Source organism: Diceros bicornis, chromosome 24, assembly GCF_020826845.1.
Source record: "Diceros bicornis minor isolate mBicDic1 chromosome 24, mDicBic1.mat.cur, whole genome shotgun sequence".
Lineage (NCBI taxonomy): Eukaryota > Metazoa > Chordata > Mammalia > Perissodactyla > Rhinocerotidae > Diceros > Diceros bicornis.
The window spans coordinates 19,954,927-19,975,505 of NC_080763.1; the positions used below are offsets into that span (position 1 = coordinate 19,954,927).

At 39.6% G+C, this 20,579-nt stretch overlaps 1 protein-coding gene across 13 annotated transcripts in view; it reads left to right on the forward strand.

Moving 5' to 3' along the window:
• Window positions 1-20,579, forward strand: part of SIPA1L1 (signal induced proliferation associated 1 like 1) — a 357,896-nt gene that overhangs the window by 224,152 nt on the left and 113,165 nt on the right. For all 13 annotated transcript variants that reach the window (XM_058567248.1, XM_058567256.1, XM_058567261.1 and 10 more), the window contains one exon: window positions 15,859-15,989. In XM_058567248.1, coding sequence (XP_058423231.1) covers window positions 15,859-15,989 — 131 coding nt within the window. The remainder of the gene's footprint in view (window positions 1-15,858; window positions 15,990-20,579) is intronic.

The window sequence follows — 20,579 nt, forward strand, 5'->3', positions numbered from 1 at the left end:
AGGGGAAAATACTAAGTTATGGGATAATTATGATGTTAACTGTAGCCGACACGGCTTGTTGAGAAGTCTTTTTCCTCACCATTACTCACCTCATTTTCTGTGACCAATACAGGACTTTTCCAATTTTGCGCTGTGTACAATTGTCTATGAGGCGGGGCCTCCCTGAGTCCCATTCAGAGGGGATGCATTAATGGAAAAGAGGAGCCCATGGGTTGCCTTGACAGTGGTGTTTGTTGCTCCATTGATCAAAATTGTTGATATGCTTATCTGATGCTAGGTGGGGTGTCACTCTCAAAGTCAAGTTACTGAAGATGCTGTGATGGGGAACACCCTCTTCCTACTGCCCAGTTGCCAGGAGAAACTGCCATTATCTGGTCTGAAGCTCATCCAAGAATATTTTCTCAGTCCTGAAAAGAGTGAAAACTAATGCTTATGCACCTGATTATTCTTCTGATAACTTTAAGCCACCATATTTTATTGTTCGCTTTCCTCTTCCCACACCTCTGCCTCTCCCCACCCCACCACACACGTGTTTGCACACACATGCACACACCCACACACGTCAAGTTAAGCAGTCTGCTGGGCACCAGGATTATCAGTTGACACCAACAAGTTGGATTTCAGGTTCTATTGTAATGTCCAGTTTTCTTTATTTACCTCTCACCCTCTTGTAATCAGCCATCTTTAACATCAGTTATTTAGAATATATGCACTTCACTTCATTTGTACTTGAAGTGACAGCTTTAGCACTCTGATATAGTCTCAATTTTGCTATCAGGAGCTATTCTTCAAGTTCCAGTTTGTTAAATGAACATCATTAAGTAGCTATTGTAAGTTTTAGTGGATTATTATGTAGTACATACAGAATATGAGGGAACACCATACAGCTAAGCTTATTTGTAAAAATCTGTGCTTATTTTCTTTTCTGATTCTTCTGTAAGTATAGCAACGTTAGGCTTGAGAAAAGTACCGTGGGATGCCTTATAATTCAGAGTTCTTTAAGGATAATTATTCTATGTTTAGTTTTTTTAATGTGGACAGTTTTATATTTCAGGTAAGTGATAAAGCCGAGTCAACAAGTCTGATCTACTGAACCATGTTGTGGTCTGTGCTCTTGAACTTAACAGTTAATTTCTGCCAAAATTAATAGGGAGAGATTTTATATATGTATAATAATTTATTGTTTTAATGCCCTTATCTTATTTTTTATTGGGATCACATAAACCGTATATAATTTGTTTGAAGGTAGCTCTCTAATTATGGAGTCCTTTTCAGGAAGATTTGGGGCTCTAAATAACTTTTGGAGAAACTAACCTAGGACTATCTTTTGCTGCTGTCTTTATCTGCTCAGACCTTCTGATAGCAAGGAGACCATTGGGTATAAAGGTTTACATGTTTGCTTCTTTGAAAACAAGCATCCTCTCCTTTCTTGGCTGTGATCTCCTGAGTCCTAGTACTGATCTGAACCCTGATCTGTAAGGCATTCAGGATTTCTGTTACCTGAGCCATCTCAGTCCAGAGGTTTGTGGAAGTTGGTTAGAAGGGCATGTGCCTCAACTGTTCTTCCCTGTTTTATTTTTAAAATCAAGATAGACCGTCAGAAGGCCACATTTACTCAAACACTTGACTTTATTCAAGGTCATCTTTTGAAGATCCAGTCATATAAAAATAGAGTATGCTTTTGCAATAAAACTGAGGGTGCAGGCAGTGCCCATAATGTCATTCTTCAACCCCTCCAGAAAGTTCCGTGTGAGAAATTTATTTTACATTTGGTTACCAGGAATTGTTTTCTGATAGCTGCTAAATGCCTGCCTTTCTGATAATAGTTATGTTTTATTTGTTTGCCTGTTTTGTTTTTTTACTGTATTTCCTGTTTTACCTCAACTCCCACAAACAAATTTGACGCTCAACTACACAACCTTTGTTTGTTTCCACTTTCATCTTTTATTTTTCTATTTCTGTCTCATTAGCATGATTTATATATGTCCTTTATAATTAAGGACCTCACATTTTTTTTGGAAAATACAATTAGTATACACTTATATCCACATAAAATTCCTCTATTCCTAGGCTTTTCTCCTTAGTTCTAGCTACATTTCTCACCAACTTTACCTCCTTCTGCCTGGATGCCTATCCAGTTGGCAACTCAAAACCATGCACATAAATTTTGACTTCTTCGTTTTCTTCCCTAGACAAGCCTGCCTCATCGTTGCCCTCTTGCTGTAAGTGCCGCCATTATCATCAGTCACTTGGATTTGAAACACTGAAGCCTCTTTGATGCCTCTCTGTCATTGTTTTCAATCTCCAATCAGTTGGGAAGGCCTCTTGAGTCTGCCTTTGAATTGCTGCTAACTTCCTGTTCCTTATGTCCCATTCCCAATTCTATAACTTCAGGAGCTCATTGTCTCTTTCCCAAATTCTAGCAATAGGTATCTTAGTCTGTCCATCTCTAGTCTGCCCTACTCAAATTCCAACCCCTTGTCTATTGCCAAATACAGTCTAATCCTTTAATGTAAATTTACATGAACTTGTAAATTTAATCCTGTGACAAATATGTTGTGTCAGTTGAGTCCTCTGAGAAGTAGATGTTGAGACAGTATGGCATACAAGTGGTTTGTTGGGCGATTGGGGGTAATGCCTGTGAAGCAAAAAAGGGGGAGGAAGCAGAATTTAGCAGAGAAAGCCTTCAGTCCATGATGCAGATATGACTCCCTGAAAAGGAAAGGGAGAGGAAGCAAAATTGCGCAGGGGGAGCCTCCGACCACGATGCAGATCTAACAAAGTCTCAGCCAAGCAGTGGAGCAAAGAATGAGTCTTAGAGAAGTCCTGTGTTGGGCAGTAATGGTCAGGCCCTGTTACTCCGCATGCTCAGTTCCTAGGTGGGGCTGTCCAGGAAGAGTGTGGCTAGGCTGGAAAACTATAGCAGATCCGAAGACGCTAAAGCCAGAGACTTTCAGCTAACTGCATTTCTTGTGGCTTAATTGGTTGCAGGTCCTTTCTGGAAGGGAGATCAGTGTTGCACCTCCATGGCTGCCATATATGCAGGAGTTGCCTACATTGTGCTTGGCATGGTTTTGTGCTCTGGAGTGGTATACAGAACAGACCGCCCTCACAGAGCTTATATTCTGGTGGAGGGAAGCAGACAGTAAACAAATCACACAAAAGTCTACATATACTTATTATAAAAATTAATAATACAGAGGTGGAGAAAGTAATTCCTCCCCTAATTCCAATAATTTGGCTTGTAACCTGTATCTTTTCTTATACATGTACAAATTTATTATCTCATTTTCTATTAATGAGTGCCCTTCATATTTTTTAAGTAGTTTTAAAAATTAACACCTGCACATTCATACACTTATTTATTCATTCATTCAAATAATATTTATTAAGCATCTACTCTGTGCCAGCTACAGTGCCTGAAGGAGAACAAAACAAGATAGACCCATCTTCCTTTTGTTTACAGTCTGCTATTAGGGCTCTTAAGACAAATGGGAAGCTATTAAACGTTGATTTTTTTCCTGATTTAAAAAAATATTTTAAAAAATCTTCTACAACTTCTTATTTCCTCTGTCTGAACTCTATTTAGATGGATGGTGGAACCTCTGGATTATATCCTCCGTGTTTTTATTTCATAATTTCAATTTATTTTTATTTTTATTCTCTATATATCAATTTTGTCTTCTGGAGAAGGGATTGGTATGTAGTTCTCTACTTTCTATTATTCAGTCTTTTTGCTTTATTTTTTCATCAATTGTATTTTTAATCCCTAGGAACTCATTATTTTTGTTTTCCTGTAGTTATGTTTCATAATAGCTTATTCTTATTTTATATATCCCACATTTCTCTATTTTGGTGTTAATTGAAAAATATTTTTTCTGAGTTCTTTTCCCTGAATGGTCTGTATCTTCTCAGTTGGTCTTCTGTTTGTCTTGTTTTTTTCTTTCATGCTATTGGTTTTCCTTGGTGGTCTAGTGACCTTACCACGTTTGTGAACACAGGCCGAGGGGACTGTGTAGGTGGCAGGCTTCTCTACAGCCCTGTGGGTCTCTTTCCTCAGCTAGCCTTGCCTTACACGGGAAGGCTAAGGGCCAGCGCTGGGAAAGTAGTGAGGGCCCCCTCACAAGGAGGTGTCCCCGTGGAGTGAGAGGGCAGTGAAGCCGGTGTAGGATAGAAACCCATGAGGATGCCGGAGTTGGGAGGGCTTTATCATGCTCTACTCGGCACGGAGCTGCCTTTCCTCCTCTGCCCAGTGTGTGCATTAGAATGGGTGGTTCTCTGTCCCTCTCACCCACCTGACAGGCTCCTGCCTATCCAGGGCTTGTGATGCCCGAGTAACCCCTCCTTCTCAAAGATGCTCTCCCACTGCCGCTCCGAGTCGCCCTGTGCCCTTCTTCCTGCACAGTGCTCTCTGTGATGCACTGGTTCGTTACCAGTCTACGCACTCCTTGACGGCAAGGACCACAGATTGGGCAAGCTCAGTGCACGTTTCAAAAGTGAATGAAAGCCTGGCGCTGATGCGAAGCAGAAGATTGATTGAGTTGAGGAGCCAGTGTATCTTGTATTTATAGCATCAGGTAGAGGCGGTGAGGGCACTTCTGTGTATGTGACCTTGTGTTATACTCCAGACCCTGGATAATAGGGTGCAGTTCCTTTTCCTCTCTTTTCAGGAAATGAGACCACAAACAAGTCTGTGTGTGGTCGTGGTGGGTTTGTGGACATTAACCTTGACCACCAGTTGATCCCATAGGCCCAAAACACCATCACCAAGACTAATTTTTACTATTGTAAGCTTTACAGAACAACTGATGGATGCTAAAATCAATGGGTGACAGTTTGAGTAGAAACAGGAAGAAAAGCAGGATTTGCCTAATCTCAAGGTATCCACCCAAAGATTCTTGTAAACTACAAGGAGAAAGATAATAACTTTATGGTGAAGACACCTGGCAGGCACCACTTTAATGGAGTGAATCAGGTCCATATCATGAGCCCCATGAAATGATGCCCTCAGAAGCTTACGTCATTGCTGTGGTTCTCTTGTGTAACCTCAGTCCAGTCATGTGAAACCACCAGACAAACCCAAATTCAGTGATAAATACTCTTCAAAGGTGTCAAGGTCGTGAAAGACAAGTCAAGACTGAGGAACTGGAACAGACTGCAGGGGCCTAAATAGAAATAACAACTAAATGCAATGTAGGATCCTGAGTGGAATTTCAGACCAAAAAGACATAATGGAAAAAACTGGTGAAGTTTGAATAAAATCTTTAGTTAATGGGATTGTGCCAATGGTAATTTCCTGGTTCTGATAATGAGATTGTACTGTGTGTAGTTACATAAGATGTTAACATTGGATGAGGCTGGGTTAGGGATATATGGAAATTCTCTGTACTATTTTTCAACTTTTTTGTAAGTCTAAAAGTAGTCAAGATAAAAAGTAAAAAATAAAAACTCTCAGGTACGGTCGGTTACAGCAGCTAACATATGAATCACACATGGAAATGGGAATGCTTGTCCCAACTTCCTGTGTCAAAGTACATCAAAGTGACTGCTGTGCCTACTGATTCCTGTATTCCATACAATTTCTGTGCTCTTTGTTTTGCAGTCTAAGGAAATAAGGGCCCTTTAGATCTGTTATTTCAGTACAAGTTGATGACATATAATAAAAGCCTGTCACCTATTTTCCAAATGCATACCTCATTATAACTTCAGACACCAGTGAGCCCCTCATCCTGGGCACTGAAATTAGGTGCTTGAGAAATATTTGCTTTATTGTATCAATTCCTTTCCTCGTCTTCTCATGGAGCCCTCTCCTCTGTATGGGGAGGCCATTCATCTGAGCTTCAGGGCAGTGAGAGGAGACGTCTTCCTACCTGCGTTTGAGTCAAGTAGAAGCGTTCGATGTGGTAGAAGCATCAGCAGAAGCAACCGCTACTACTCATGTGGACAGTTAGTCAGCAAGTATGTGGGCTGTGCTGAGTTTTTGAGGCACACTACCTGGTCCCTGCCCTCTCAGCAGCACCCACTTCTGCCTTGACTGTATTTCTGGCTGTCTCTGGGAGACTTACTTCCAAATCCTTCAAAGGCTTTTTACATAGGAAGATATCTTACTGCAATATCCCTGGTAAGGAGGTACAAAGAGTGTTTTAAATATCAAGAAATTGAGTTCAGAGACAGGTGTTTCATTGTAATTTCTTTCATTTGGATGTTAGATACTATTTTTTGCTGAGCTAGCATTTGAATTAGTATTAACTAGCATTAAAAGTAAAGAGTTACAATAAGATGTAACCTTTTAAAATATTCTTTATACTCATTAACCATTTGCAAACCAAATACATTTTTTTTTTTTTAAAGATTTTATTTATTTATTTTTTCCCCCCAAAGCCCCAGTAGAGAGTTGTATGTCATAGCTGCACATCCTTCTAGTTGCTGTATGTGGGACTCGGCCTCAGGATGGACGGAGAAGTGGTGCCTCGGTGCGCGCCCGGGATCCGAACCCCGGGCCACCAGCATCGGAGCGCGTGCACTTAACCACCAAGCCACGGGGCCGGCCCCCAAATACATTTTTTATACTTTTAAAAATCTTCCTGGGGGCCGGCCCGGTGGCGCAAGCGGTTAAGTGTGTGCGCTCCGCTGCAGCGGCCCGGGGTTTGCCGCTTTGGATCCCGGACGCACACCGCCGCACCGCTTGTCAAGCCATGCTGTGGCGGCGTCCCATAGATAGTAGAGGAAGATGGGCACAGATGTTGGCCCAGGGCCAGTCTTCCTCACCCCCCCCAAAAAAAAAAACTTCCTTCAAAAAAAATTTTCCTTTTATAAAAGTTAGATATATTCATTATAGAAAAATTAGTAACTATAGAAAATTAATCTTGTAGGGTTACTAGTGATTTTATTTGTCTCATGTTTTTAGACATGCATGTTAATTTTTTAAGTAAGATCAAGATCATTAAATATAGTTTTATATATTTTTTTCATGTTTCCATAATTGGCTATGCCATCATTTATTTAAAATTCTCTAGCTGTTACAAATTCAGGTTTTCCAGTTTCTTATTATTATAAATAATGCTTACATCAGATGTCCTTAAGTTTGGGGTTTTTTTTGGCTCCATTAACCTCTTTGGCAGTTTGGTGAAACCTGCGGATCTTTGGCAGTTTGGTGAAACCTGCGGACTCTCCTTAGAATAATGTTTTTAAGTGCACAAAGTAAAAATACAAAACAAACCAAGCATATTAAGATAAAATTGCAAAAGTATTTAAAATTTTGTGACATAATAATATACATGCTTCTTGGGCCAGCCCTGTGGCTTAGCGGTTAAGTGCGCGCGCTCCGCTACTGGCGGCCTGGGTTCCGATCCCGGGCACGCGCCGACGCACCGCTTGTCCGGCCATGCTGAGCCTGCGTCCCACATACAGCAACTAGAAGGATGTGCAACTATGACATACAACTATCTACTGGGGCTTTGGGCGGGGTGGGAAGGAGGAGGATTGGCAATAGATGTTAGCTCAGAGCCGGTCTTCCTCCGCAAAAAAAGAGGAGGATTAGCATGGATGTTAGCTCAGGGCTGATCTTGCTCTCACACACACACACACAAATATATATATATATATATATTTCTTTCTTTTTGCATTAACAAAAAGATCTAGCATCAGATCTGATAACTACCATAATTTCAAAGTAGTTATGAACATAATTGATATTTTGATATGTCTGCAACAACTGTAATGTGATAGGAAAATTCTGTTGGGGTCGAAGTCACAGGTACAGCTAATATTACTGTAGTTTGTTGCCTACATATATAATTGACGGAAATGCTACATTTCATTTAGACATTAGTAAAAATAAAGATAGAATTCTATTCATTCAAATTCGTGGACCCCCTAATTTCTACCCATAGACAAGTTTAAAAACCTCTGGCCTTATGTGAACGACCTTATTTATGTAAATTTTTTCCCACATGTCCAATTATTTCTATAAGGTAGAGCTCTGTATATGAAATGATGTGAACTTTACAGGAACCTTGGTTTTTATTGTCAAATTGCTCCTAAGAAAGCTTAGACCAGAAAGATCCAACTGGTATGTTTAAGACCGTGTAGTTTAACATTTTCTTGCCTATTTCGAATATTTACAGTTTTTATTTTTGAACATTTATTATAGGACCCAAACATTTTCATTTCTTTGAATACTAGTGACATTGAGTTTTTAAAAATATAATCATTGACTATTTGTCATAGATTGATAATAGGCAATAAAAATTCCTATTTTGGTTCTGTTACTTTTTATTTTCCCTTTGTTTCAGATAGAGTTTTCTTTGTACTTTTTTTCTTTAATCATTTCATGCAATTTATTTATGTCAACATAAATATTAAAGTCTCCCTTTTACTGGCAAGTTAGGGGGGCTGGTGGGGCTGCCTAGTCACACTATGCTGTTTTAAATCCCACAACTTCATGCAATTTTAGCAACTAGACCACCCTGCTTTTTAAGAGTTACCTATGGAAAGAAGAATTTCAGAGTACTGTGCACTTTGTAAATATGTGCAATTACTCTTATGCAGCAATGACTATAAGCTTAGTGTAGTGCTTTGGGACATAATTCTGGCATGTAGCCAGTCCTGTGTAAACATGCCCATCCATTACTTTGACCTGCTTTTGATTATGATGCAAGGTCCTAGGCTATCTGGTTCTCCTGGAACCTCCACCCTTATAATTAGGATGAGCCCTTTAGGGACCGGAGACTGAGTAGTGCACTTCTCAGAAAGAGCCATTCTTTAAACAGTTGGACTCTTATTACTTCCACTTGGGCAAACCTGTGTTTCATTTTAAAAGCAGAATATGCTGCTGCTGCTGTTTTGTTCTTTTTTTTTTTTTAATTCTCCTAACTTTTAGATCTATCCTCTCTTTCTAACCTAATTATTCGTCATATTAAGATGGAATAAGTTGCATGAACAAAACATCTGAGCAACTTGAACCTCTTCTTGGTTTTGTCTAAATTCTCTGTCTATTGAAAATATTGAGCTAATGAGCATATTGAAAAGTTCATGTCGTCGATTGCACTGACAGTGGTACACGTGTAGCTCACCAAGTAGGCTATTTTAAGAAAAAATAGTTTAAAATATTGAAAACAGGGAAATAATTTTAATTCCAGCTAGTCAAGTTGACGTTTTTCCATTCCTTGACCTGCTGATATATAATGAGGCCCAAGTGTGTCTGCTTAGTACTAGTATCTTTAATATTCCTCTTCTATACTGGCTTAAGTTACATTACCTTTTCTAGAGAAAATGGGAAAGTTTTTATTTTTCCTTTTGCATAGTCAGTTAGGGTAACTAAGATTAGAATGCAAACATTTTTGTGGCTTTAACATCTATTGCTGTAATGCTTTCTGAAACAGCTGGTGCAGATTCACAGCACCGTTAGCAGTGTGTGACTAGATTACAGCTCCACCAAGAACCATTTTTCACTTTAGCAACATTGTTACTCATTTTGTTAGGTGTGAGATAGTAGCTAAGTTTTATTTGCATTCTGTTTCTTTGATTTGTGTTTATCAGGTCTATTTTCCCTATTTAAAATTTTAAATGAACAATTCTAAAGAAATATTTTAAGCCGTAAATTATAACTTTATAAGTTATGAAAAATAAAAGCATATTTTTTTCATAATTAGACATGGTCTAAATTATCCTAGTCTACCTAGGGAAGTGTACAACTCAAATATTAATATGAAGTCTGCGAATATCATGAAAACCAGTATAAGCAATGTAAAAATTGCTGGTTGAAGCCCTATAACTCCTGTGATTGTATTTTCCTTTACAATTAAAATGCCAGGCTTAACTTTTTTTGCCTTGTGCACACGTTTATATGCGGCTCATAACCAGATGATGTGATTGTACTTGATCTAATTACTTAGAGCCTTGAACTATTTACTATTTCACCCATCTAGAAAGGTGGAATTTTCATTATTATTGCAAATGTCAACCAAAAATACAGCTATTTATGTGGAACGAATGTTCTAGTGATGGCAGAACCACTCATTGGTACTCTTTGTACCATCCTTGTTAAAACTCACGATGCACAGGCCGGCCCCATGGCTTAGCGGTTGGGTGCTCGCGCTCTGCTGCCGGCGGCCCGGGTTCGGATCCCGGGCACGCACTGACGCACTGCTTCTGCGGCCTTGCTGAGGCCGCGTCCCACATGCAGCAACTGGAAGGATGTGCAGCTATGACATGCGACTGTCTGCTGGGGCTTTGGGGGAAAATAAATAAATAAATAAAATTATTAAAAAAAAAAACTCACAAACCAGAACTAATAAGAAAACTTCAGGCTAAACATTTGTTTAGATGTTAAACATGAAAAATAAAGGCAGGAGGGAAATCAACCATATATGGATAAATGTTAATATCTGTCCCTTTAAACACTGTGAAATGTTGGCTCTATGGCACATCAAGGAATAAAGCTTTGTGTGTGATCTGGCTGGTTAATCCCTTTAGACATCAAGTTTTATTTAACTTTTTTTTTATTCATAACACAATAGTACATAACACAGTTTTTAGAAACTTTTGGAAAGATAATGTTATATATAATGACTAAGAAAATGAGCTTTGGAATCTAGTTAAAATTATGTGTTTGAATTCTGTTACTGCTTTTTACTGGTTGTGGCTGGAAAGTGACTTGTTCTCTCTAAATCATAGTTCCCACATCTGTATTTTCACGGTTGATGTGAATATTAGAGTGCTTGGCGAAGTGCCTCTCTTCGCTGCATTATATCATCTAATATAGTGATTGCGATGTTGGGTTTTGGCATTCCAGTATGCTGGCACTAAAATATCATTATTTTTGGTGCTGTAATACCTGTATTTCAATTCATCTGTCAGCAGATTTATCCACTCAACTTGAGTCTCCAATTCCTTTTCCCTTCCCCTTTCCTTTCTCTGACTTTCATCATCCTGAATTCTCTCGTCAAAGGCTTCCCAGCCTTTCTTTAACACACATCATCTGCAGCTCCCCTGTTCTTGTTCCCCTTCTTCGCCTTCTACCCCCTGCAAAAGACAGAGCTGATTGTGGGTCTGGCTGGAAGAGCTCTCTGCAATTGGTGACACTAGCAAAGGAGAGAGGTAGATGGCTGGTAGGAAAAAATAAAAATTCTGTAGCATGGAGCAAGTACAGAAAGTGCGGCCCAGAGGCTGTGGTCCTGAGAGGAAGGTCTGCAGTCCAGTGAAATTGAAGGCCAGGCAGAGCCAGTTATGGCCAGAGGACCAGACTCAGGGTATCCCTAAGAAGTTGGTATTTTAGGTAAAAAAAAAAAAAAAAATCTGAATCGTTTATCTTGAGATCAAAGTTTAAAGACTCAAAAATTCAATTTAAGGTGACTTGCTAAATCAAACTCCTCTACTGGAGAGTTACATGCTGCATTAGGATTTTAAATTGAATAAAGTTGTGTTCATGTAGAAAGGGTTTTTTTCTACACCTCTGTAATCCTCAGGAGCAGAAAAAATGGACAGGAGACAAAAAAACAAGGCTTTTATTGTAAGAATAATTCTTACTCAAGTTGAAAGACTTTTTGAACAAGCAGAGTCTGATCATGATAGTGCCTTTAACACAGGAAACCAGAATCTCCATCTATACTAATGAAACAGAAATAGATGAAGACCAAATGGAAATGCTTTCTTGGAAGTAATAGCTAGAGGTATTTTTCAAGAAAAAAAGATTGTGCAAAGACATCAAACACACATGTAAGTTTAAAAAGATCTTCCAGGGTTATCAAACCAGAGATGGGTTTGTTTGAAGATAGAGTCTAAAGAAGGTATTAGAAGTTGGTTTATAATTATCTCATGAACGTTCCCCCAACTCAGAAATGTACATATTCAGCAGCTGGGAAAAATTTCACAAAAATATAGTTGAGTTTGGATGACAGACAAAAAAGGTTTAAATGATCTTTAGTTTTTTCTGTTTTTTTATTAACATTCTTTATTTTTATGTAGGGGTTAGTTTCTTTTTAAATAACACTGTATTTCTTATGCCAGTTTATACTAAAGTATAAATTGTGTTTTAATATTTATATTTTTAGAAATTTACATTTTTTTGTTGTAACATTTGTAAATTTTTGTATTTGAAATATATTAAATATTTGATTTCAATAACTTATATTTTTGTGAATTTTTAACACTTTAAAATAGAATAACATTATTAATATACAAAATAAACACTTTCATTTTGCTCTAGTGTTCAGTCACTCTTTTAGAAGATAGTGTCTAAATAATATTTCAGTTGAGACCTGAAGGATGAGAGGACTTAGTCAAATAAAGTGGAGTTGTGGGAAGAATGTTCTAGGCAGAGTTTGTCAAGTGAGAAGGGGCCTGGTGAGTTTGAGAGACTGAGAGAAATTCAGTATAATTGGTTCAGAAGGATGATGGAAAGATCTAAGTTGAAGGAGGCTCAGGAGTGACGAGTTGTGAGGGCCTTTGGGAAGCCATGAAAATATCCAAGGACCCTTGGGAAACCAGCGAAGGATTTTAAACTTAATAGTGGTCAGATTTGATTTTAGAAGGATCATCTGTGAACAAATTGGTTAAAAGCAAACCAGTTAGAAAACTTAGAAACATCCAGGGAAATGATGGTGAGGGTAAGTCAGTGGCAGTGGGATGGAAAAAAGTACAGTCACGCATCGCTTAACGACAGGGATACGTTCTAAGAAATGCATCGTTAGGCATTTTTGTTGTGCGAACGTCATGAGGTGCACTTACACAAACCTAGATGGTGTAGCCTGCTACACACCTGGGCTATATGGTACTGATCTTATGGGACCACAGTTGTATATGTGGTTCGTCAATGACGCAAACGTCATTATGCGGTGCGTGACTGTAGATAGATTTGAGAGATATTCAAGAACTCAGATTCACAGGGCATGACAGTGAGTCTGGCATGAACAACTAGGTGAATGTGGTAGCAGTCACTGAAATTGGGACTGCAGGGAGAGCTATATAGGATTATGTGGAAGGTGATGGGTTCACTTGTGCAGATGCCCATGGGACAAACAAATAGAGAGTTCCATTAGGTAGAAGAAAGATCTAGGGCTTAGAGAAGTCTAGAGTGGGCACAAAGACTTCTGAGAGTCCTCAACATTGAAATGGCAGTTGAACTTCTGAGAGTGGATGGAATATTCAAAATGGGAAGAGGAAGGGAAACTGAGTAAGAACAGCCAGATTGGTAGAAGGAAAATCAGGCAAGGGTGGTGTCATAGAAGCCAGGAAGAGTGTTTCCAGAAAAAATAAAGTGATCAAGTGTGCCAGATGTTATGGAGAGTCTGAGCAAGATAAGGACCAAAAGTATCTATTTGTTTTTAACTTTAAGGCTGTCGTTGGTGACTGTGCAATGGAAGTCAGATTATGGTAATTCTAAGGCAAGAATTTAGGCAATTCTTTCAAGAAGTTTCCAATGGAAGAAAAGAATGAAGAGATAACCTGAAGGTTGATAAGGAGTTGAGGGGGTATTATCTTTAAAGATGAGGGAGACTCGAGCCTGATTAAGTGATGAGAATGAGCCTGAGCCTGATGGGAATGAGCAGGTGGAGAGGGAGAAGGTGAAGTAGAAGAGAGAGTGATCAAGGCATCAGAGTCCCTGGGAAGGTGGAATGAGTGGAGGCCAGAGTGTAGGGGGAGATTGGGTTTTGGGTTGTAAAGAAAAGGAAGCAAAGTCTGGATCCAGGTAAGTTTGTGTGTATGATGGTGGCAAGTGAGGACAATTGCTTCTGAAATGGCTTTTTTTCTTTATGATGTAGACAGCATTATCATTTGGTGGTGTTGAGGAGGAGGTAGGTGGGGGGAGGTTGAAGGAAAACAGAGTATGTTTGAAATACCTGCTCCGGAGAAGGGGAGCAAGAGCTGACCAGGGACAGCTTGACGACAGAGTTGAGGTTATTGACGATGAATTGATGGCAGCCCTGTAAATTTCCGCAGCAGCAGAGCACAGCAGTCGCACCTGCCCTTCCTGAGGTTTGTGGGTGTGTTTGAGGAGTTTCTAGAGAGTTGGGTTTCAGTTGAGTCCGTGGAGTGGAAGGAACAGAATTTAATGAATGTGACTCACACTCACCTTTGACACATCCACTGTTCAGTGCTGCAGGACCGAAATAGTCTCTGAAGTTACTGAAGCGTGTTAAGCTCTCTGCTCCTTCGGTAAATGGCCCCAGACTGCTGTCTTGTTTTGCTTTAAGTTCTTGTCTGCTTTTTTATACTATTTCTGTCTCCTCCCTTTCTGTTTTCTTCCCTCTTGTCAGTTGTTCTATCACTTTGCTGTCTGCATGCAAGTGTATATCAGCCCTACACACTGGACTTTGTCAACGTCTGGAATTATCACACCTCTGAAATAAAGCTGTGGGCTTGAAGACCAGACAACCAAGCTTATTAAAATTATGTGCAAAGTAAGAGTAAATAACCTCTGTGATTCCCATGTGCTGTGCTTTGAGGGTGTACATGAGTGTCTGTACATGAATTTTGTGACATTTATTGGGTTTTTTCTCAGTTGTCCATATTTGAGATGTTTGTTGCCTGTATTCCCATTGTGTTTTCTTGTTTTGAATTTCCATGGATTGTGATGATATTCTCAGACAGGCCTCAGTATTTGTGATTATGTCTTCTATAATCACTTTTTAGTACTTGCAAAGTATTTTCATACGCATTACCTAAATTTTAAAACTACATGATTAGATGTTTTATGCTATCATTTCCTCTTACCCTCATGGATTTTCAAATACTTATGTATTTTATAAGAGAATAACGTGTCTTTTCCAATATTTATGCATTTTGTATGAGAATAACCTACCATGTCATGACTCAATCATTTAGCCATGTCACATGTGGATGAAATAGAACAGTGTAAAGTAAGTATTTTGGGAGTGTGAAAAACAAGTTATCTACTCTAGCTTTTCATATATTTCTGTGTTTTATGGACTTTCTCATCTGTGAACATATCATGTATGTATCAACAATTTTAATTTTTTTAAAGAAGTATATACTTAGGTATACAGTAAGTATCTTTTTTAAAAATTTTCTGTAAATTAATTTAATTTTGACCCTGACCTTCCTTCTTATTAAGAGGAAGGTAAATTCAGCACCAGTCTTTTGGAGATGTTCCCCACCCCTCAGTGTGCTGGGGTTTGGGCTCTTGAGCAATGCCAGAACATTGAGAAGAGGCCCTTGCGTCATCGTCAGTGACCTGGCCACACCAGGCCTCGGAGAGGCCTGTTGTCCCAGCCCACACATGCCCTCAGGGTCTGTGGCTTTGCTGGATGCCTTTTGTGCTACGTACATGGGGACCATTGGTGAAGCCCGGAGCCGTGGGTCTAGGCTTCTGCCTCCCTGGGGCGCTTTGAAGCTCTTGCCTCTGAGACCCTATTCCATCATACTTGGACTACCTGGGAGCAGAGCACTGCCGAGTGACTCACAGACCTTTCTCTTCTCTCCAGTTCAGGGAAATCTTTTTTAATCTGGGGGAAATCCCTCCCTCCTCAAACTGTATTCTCAATAGGTTGAGGGTTTTTTTTAAACAAAAGCTAAGAAGCCTTGACACTAACCTTCCCTTAGGCAAGGAAGCACATAAAATATAGCCTATTTAAATGGTAGAAGAGGGAGAAAACACAGATTTTTTTTTTAAGGTAGTAAGTTGCAGTAAAAAAAACTCAACAGGCCACCTCAGTTCAGTGTTACCTCCTCTGAAATGAAAGCTGTGTAGCCAAGTCTGTGTTTTTATAACTTATTGAAGAATATTAATATTTGTTAAATGTGTTTACATTTTATTGATATACTGTAATTTCTGAGAGATCTAAATATCAAGCAGAATATAACATTCTAATTTTGTTTTGTCTTGTTTAACCTAAGAACACTGGAACTATTTTGGGGCTGATGAAAATCTTGGTCCAGTGGCTGTGAGCATTCGAAGGGAAAAACCGGAAGAAACGAAAGAAAATGGATCTCCATACAACTACCGAATAATTTTTAGAACGAGTGAGGTAAGTTGTACACAAGAAAGACTTGAGGCTTAATTGAAGTGAGACAAAAATAGAGCAGTAGCAGTAACAAAGCAATTAAATTTAATAGCACATGGTTACAGATGTCTTTAGAATAAACAACAGCCCCTTTCATTCATTCTGGTGGTTGGGGGTGGCCGTGATGGGATAGATCTGGATCCTTTCTCTCCCTCTAGCTCTGGATAGATGCAATAAATGAATAGGAGTTTTGATTCAGAGAAAGATATGTCCATTAAGTGGGCCCTCAGAATCCCAAATGGGATATTGCATATCCTGCTGAGGTGGCCGGAAAGAACTGAGCCAGCTTGAGGAGCTGGGGTACTTACATAAAGAGGGGGTCACCCAAGATGTAACTCAGTCTTCCAAACTATGGCTTAGGACATTTCCTGACCCAAGAAAGGGAAAAAGACTCTTTTCTTTTTCCACTTTTGCTTTGCTGTCTCTTGAATCTATTTTCTGAGGCTGAGGATGCAGACTCTTTAAACCGGAGACTATCTAATAGTGCATGAAACAGGCTCTTGGAGCTCCTTAGGAATCTAAGTACACATAATATTTGAGTTTTATTTTATTTTTTTGGTGAGGAAGATTGGCCCTGAGCTAACATCTGTGCCAGTCTTCCTCCATTTTGTATGTGGAACACTGCTGCGGCATGGCTTGATGAACAGTGTGTAGGTCTGTGCTCAGGATCCGAATCTGCGAACCCCGGGCAGCTGAAGCGGAGCACGCCAGCCTTAGCCGCTACGCCACCAGGCCAGCCCCCTGAGTTTTTATTTTAAAATGAAATTCAGGTTAAAAAAGAAAAGGAAAAATAAAATAGCCAATAAAGCATTTTTTTAAAAAACTCATGAACAAATTTGGGATAACGAGGTTCTTCTTTGTTTTCTTTCTAAACATAGATATAGTTTAGTTATACAATTATACAATAAAAATATATTTATATATTATAAATTGATGCGGTTATCAATTTGTTGCCTCTCCGTGCCTAATTCACTTTAGGATTGTTGTTGTGCATTAATGCCTAATACTCCCTTGAGGTATCTAGAAAATAATGGTTTTGAAATTAGTTTAAATAGGGCATTTGGCTTCATTTCCCCTGTTGAATACAAGGCAAGTTTCAGGGGTTGGTTTCACTTAGTAACTGTTCCTAAGCTTGAACTCTGGGGAAATTAAAAAAAGGATTTTTAAAGGCAAGACTTTAATATCTCATGAGTTGTATATAGCGGTCAGAGAGAAATGAAGAACTAACATGCTCTGGAGTACTTTTTCTCCACGCCAAAGCTAATCGTCAAGCAGCGTAAATTCTTTTGTTGAACGTGAAAAGCACAGAGAACACACTGTGTTTTTGAAGCTGGATGTAGCTAGTGGCTCTTGTCTGTCTTCTCAGATCCCACAAGATTTCCTTGAGCCTCAGTTACCTTCCTCCCAAGTGTTTTTGTCCCTCTTGTTCTTATCTTTTTCCCCTCCCAAGGCCATTCTGAGTTAAGTCCACCTGATGTTCTTCCTTTTCTGTGTTTTTTATTCATTTAAATTCTTCATCTTGCCACTCTCCTATCATCCTTCATGCCGGAGTTGAAGTTTTCTAAATTGGCACATTCTTTCTCAGATCCTGTCACTGGTTTCCGTGCTTGTCCCTTCCAGATTGCCTTGCCAGCGCTCCGCGTCTGGTCCCAGCCTCTCTCTCCAACATTAACTCCTGTCCTAAATTACCGTGGTCCCTCTGCTGTACTCGGTGGACCACACTGCCTCTTGCCTTCCCCACCTCTGTTCTTCCAGGCCTCGGCCCAAAATGCTGTACCTGCGCCTCCCTCTGCTTCTGTGTCTTGCAGTTCAGTCCTTTTCCTGCTGAGCCATTTGACGTCCCTTGGGTCTGTTTCCTTAGCAAGGATCCTTTTGAAATGTAATCCAGGTCTTGTCGTTCCTCAATTCAAAATCCTGTAATGGTTTCCCATCTCCCTCTGAGTAAAAGCCAATCTCCTTGCTAGCCTAGGAGACCGTGCACATCTGCTTCCCACCTCATTCCCGATAACTCCCGCTCGCTTGATCTTCTCCAGCCACACTGGCCTCTTCCCCTCCCGGCCACTTCAGGACACCTCTGCCTCAGCGCCTGAATCTCCCTATTCCTCTGTAGTAGATGCTCTTTCTCAGGCATCCTCTGGCTGGAGCTCTCTCATTTCCTTCCGGCCTTTGCTCATGAATCCCAGGGGCCTGCCTTGTCCGCTGGATCTAAAATTTCTACTCTCTCATATCCCCATTTCATATCCAGTTCCAGGCTTTATTATTTTCATGAACACTTAACACTGTCTCACATAGTATACTTATTTATTTTGCTCATTTTCTGTCTCCTCTGCTAGAATATAAGCCCTGTGAGGATGGGGACTTTTGAATTGTTCATTACTACATGCCTGATGCTAAAATAGTACTTTCGCTCCCTCTCTGTTCCTTCCTTCCTTTAATGTCTATTTAATTGCTACTAGCTTTTGTGTAATTTTTTTCTTTCCAGTAAAAGTAATTCTTAAATATAGTTTAATTGTAGTATCTTTATGAGGCTTTCATCAAAATAAACTAACAAAAGCCCCTTGATAGAAACATCTCTGGGTGTTGATCCCAGTGCGCAGCTCCTGCGCTTGGCGGGACAGCACGTCACTCTTCCCATCAAAGCTCGTTCACTAAATACGTAATAAGTAAGACTTCTTTGTTATGCCTTTGTAGGGACCAGTTGTGCTATTAATTTCTCGTTAACGAATGCATCAAGAAAAAAGAAAACATGGTCACCACAGTGACATTCCAGTTGCTTCAGTAAATGGCATCAAGATAACAGAAGTACAAACAAATCTCTTTCATTTCAGTAAAAATAATCACTGCACAAACATAAACAGAAAAAGACCTCTCGTATTTGTAAGCATGACAGTTTATGACAGAATCTTACGGCATGTGGGTGCTTTTCAGCGTAGGTGCACAGGGTCTTATGAGGATTCTCTTCTTGTTTCTGGAAGTCATTAACAAAAATATCAGTAATACTAGTGATTCAGATATAAAAATGAGTCATTGTTTTTCTCCTCTGCCTCGGCTTTCCTGAGGTGAGCTCCTATCTCTCTGTGGCGCAGGATTAGCGATGATTAGCATTCCTGGTCTTGGTTTCTCAACTGAAAATCCTTCCAGCCTTTGTAGCTTCCTTTCCCTGGGCACGGTTATCTCATGGAAGGAGGAGCACAACTGAGTTGTTCAGTGATTTCCTATGATTTAAAAAAGAAAAGAAAACAACAACTATTTCTCTCCAATTAGATATTAAGTCATAGGAAAATGATTTTTTTACCCAAGTGTTATTCAAAAACAAATTATTTATAAATGAAAGAAAAGATGCTAATTAAATTAATAGACTGCACATACCTCAAGTATGTTTTTCTTGTACTGAGAGTAAGGTGTTGGTAGACTTTGCTTTTCTTGCCCTCATCCTTTTTCTCCATCAGTTTTCAAATGTAGATTTTACTTCCCTGGTGATTCTTCCTTTAGTTTCCAATTTCCCTGCTGATCCCCTATCATGCCCTCTTTGCCTGTTGCTTGAAGACTGTTACAACTTTCTTCTAACTATATTCTCTGCCTCCAGGTTTTTCCTCTCGCCTCTTATTTGCCAACTTACTTAAAGTATACGTTATCATCCCCATTCACACAAGTTCTGCGATTGCCTGTTGGAGCCCGATGAGGTGCCCACCCCTGAGTTGGCGTCAGGGTCTGCTGTCCTGGGGCTCGCCCCCATCTCGCCGCTCCTCCACTGACACCTCTGTTGTGCTCTCTGCAAATCCAGCTAAGCTACAGCAGTCACCCTTTCTTGCTCATACCTTGTTCTTCCTTATCTTGATACCTTTGCTCTCTGACATGGTCTTTTTGCAGAACTTTTCCTAGATTTCATGGCCCCTTTTTAGTACCACCCCTTCCATGAGGATCTTTCCTTGTGTCCTCAGCCACCAGGATCTGTTTTCTGCCTTTGGACTCTCTTGGGACCCAAACTTGTTAGACTTTTCTTAGTGAATATATCCTTCTGAATTGCACTTGTGAATTGCTTACCTCTCACATGCTACAAGCATCCCTCGATGTACTTCTCTCTCAGCTCTCGTAGCTCCTGTTGCAGCACAGTGCCTTGTAACCTACAGGCTTGATGGAAATTGGTTCAACGTAATGGGTCTTTTTCTTAGGTCACCAGACAGTGTTGAAGTTATGTTAACAACTTTGCCATGTGAAAATTTTTGGAAATTAAGACTACTTTAGGCTTCATGTCTGGTTAACGTGGCTCCAGCAAATCATCATTACATTGGGAAATTTTTTTGCTTATGTTTATATTTCATAATGAAGGTGTTTCAAGAAATAAGGGAAAAATCTAAAGTAATTTCAAATGCTGTTGACTGTGCTGCTGTACTGACTATAATCATTGTCCTGTTGTAGCAGCATTTGGGGATATGAATAGTTTATGCTTGTCAGCGGTATGTTATGAAGTTTAAAACTTGATCCTTCTCTTACTTTTTATAATTCAAAAAGTTATAACATCTAAATTCTGAGCATTTATTTTTCAGTTATTTC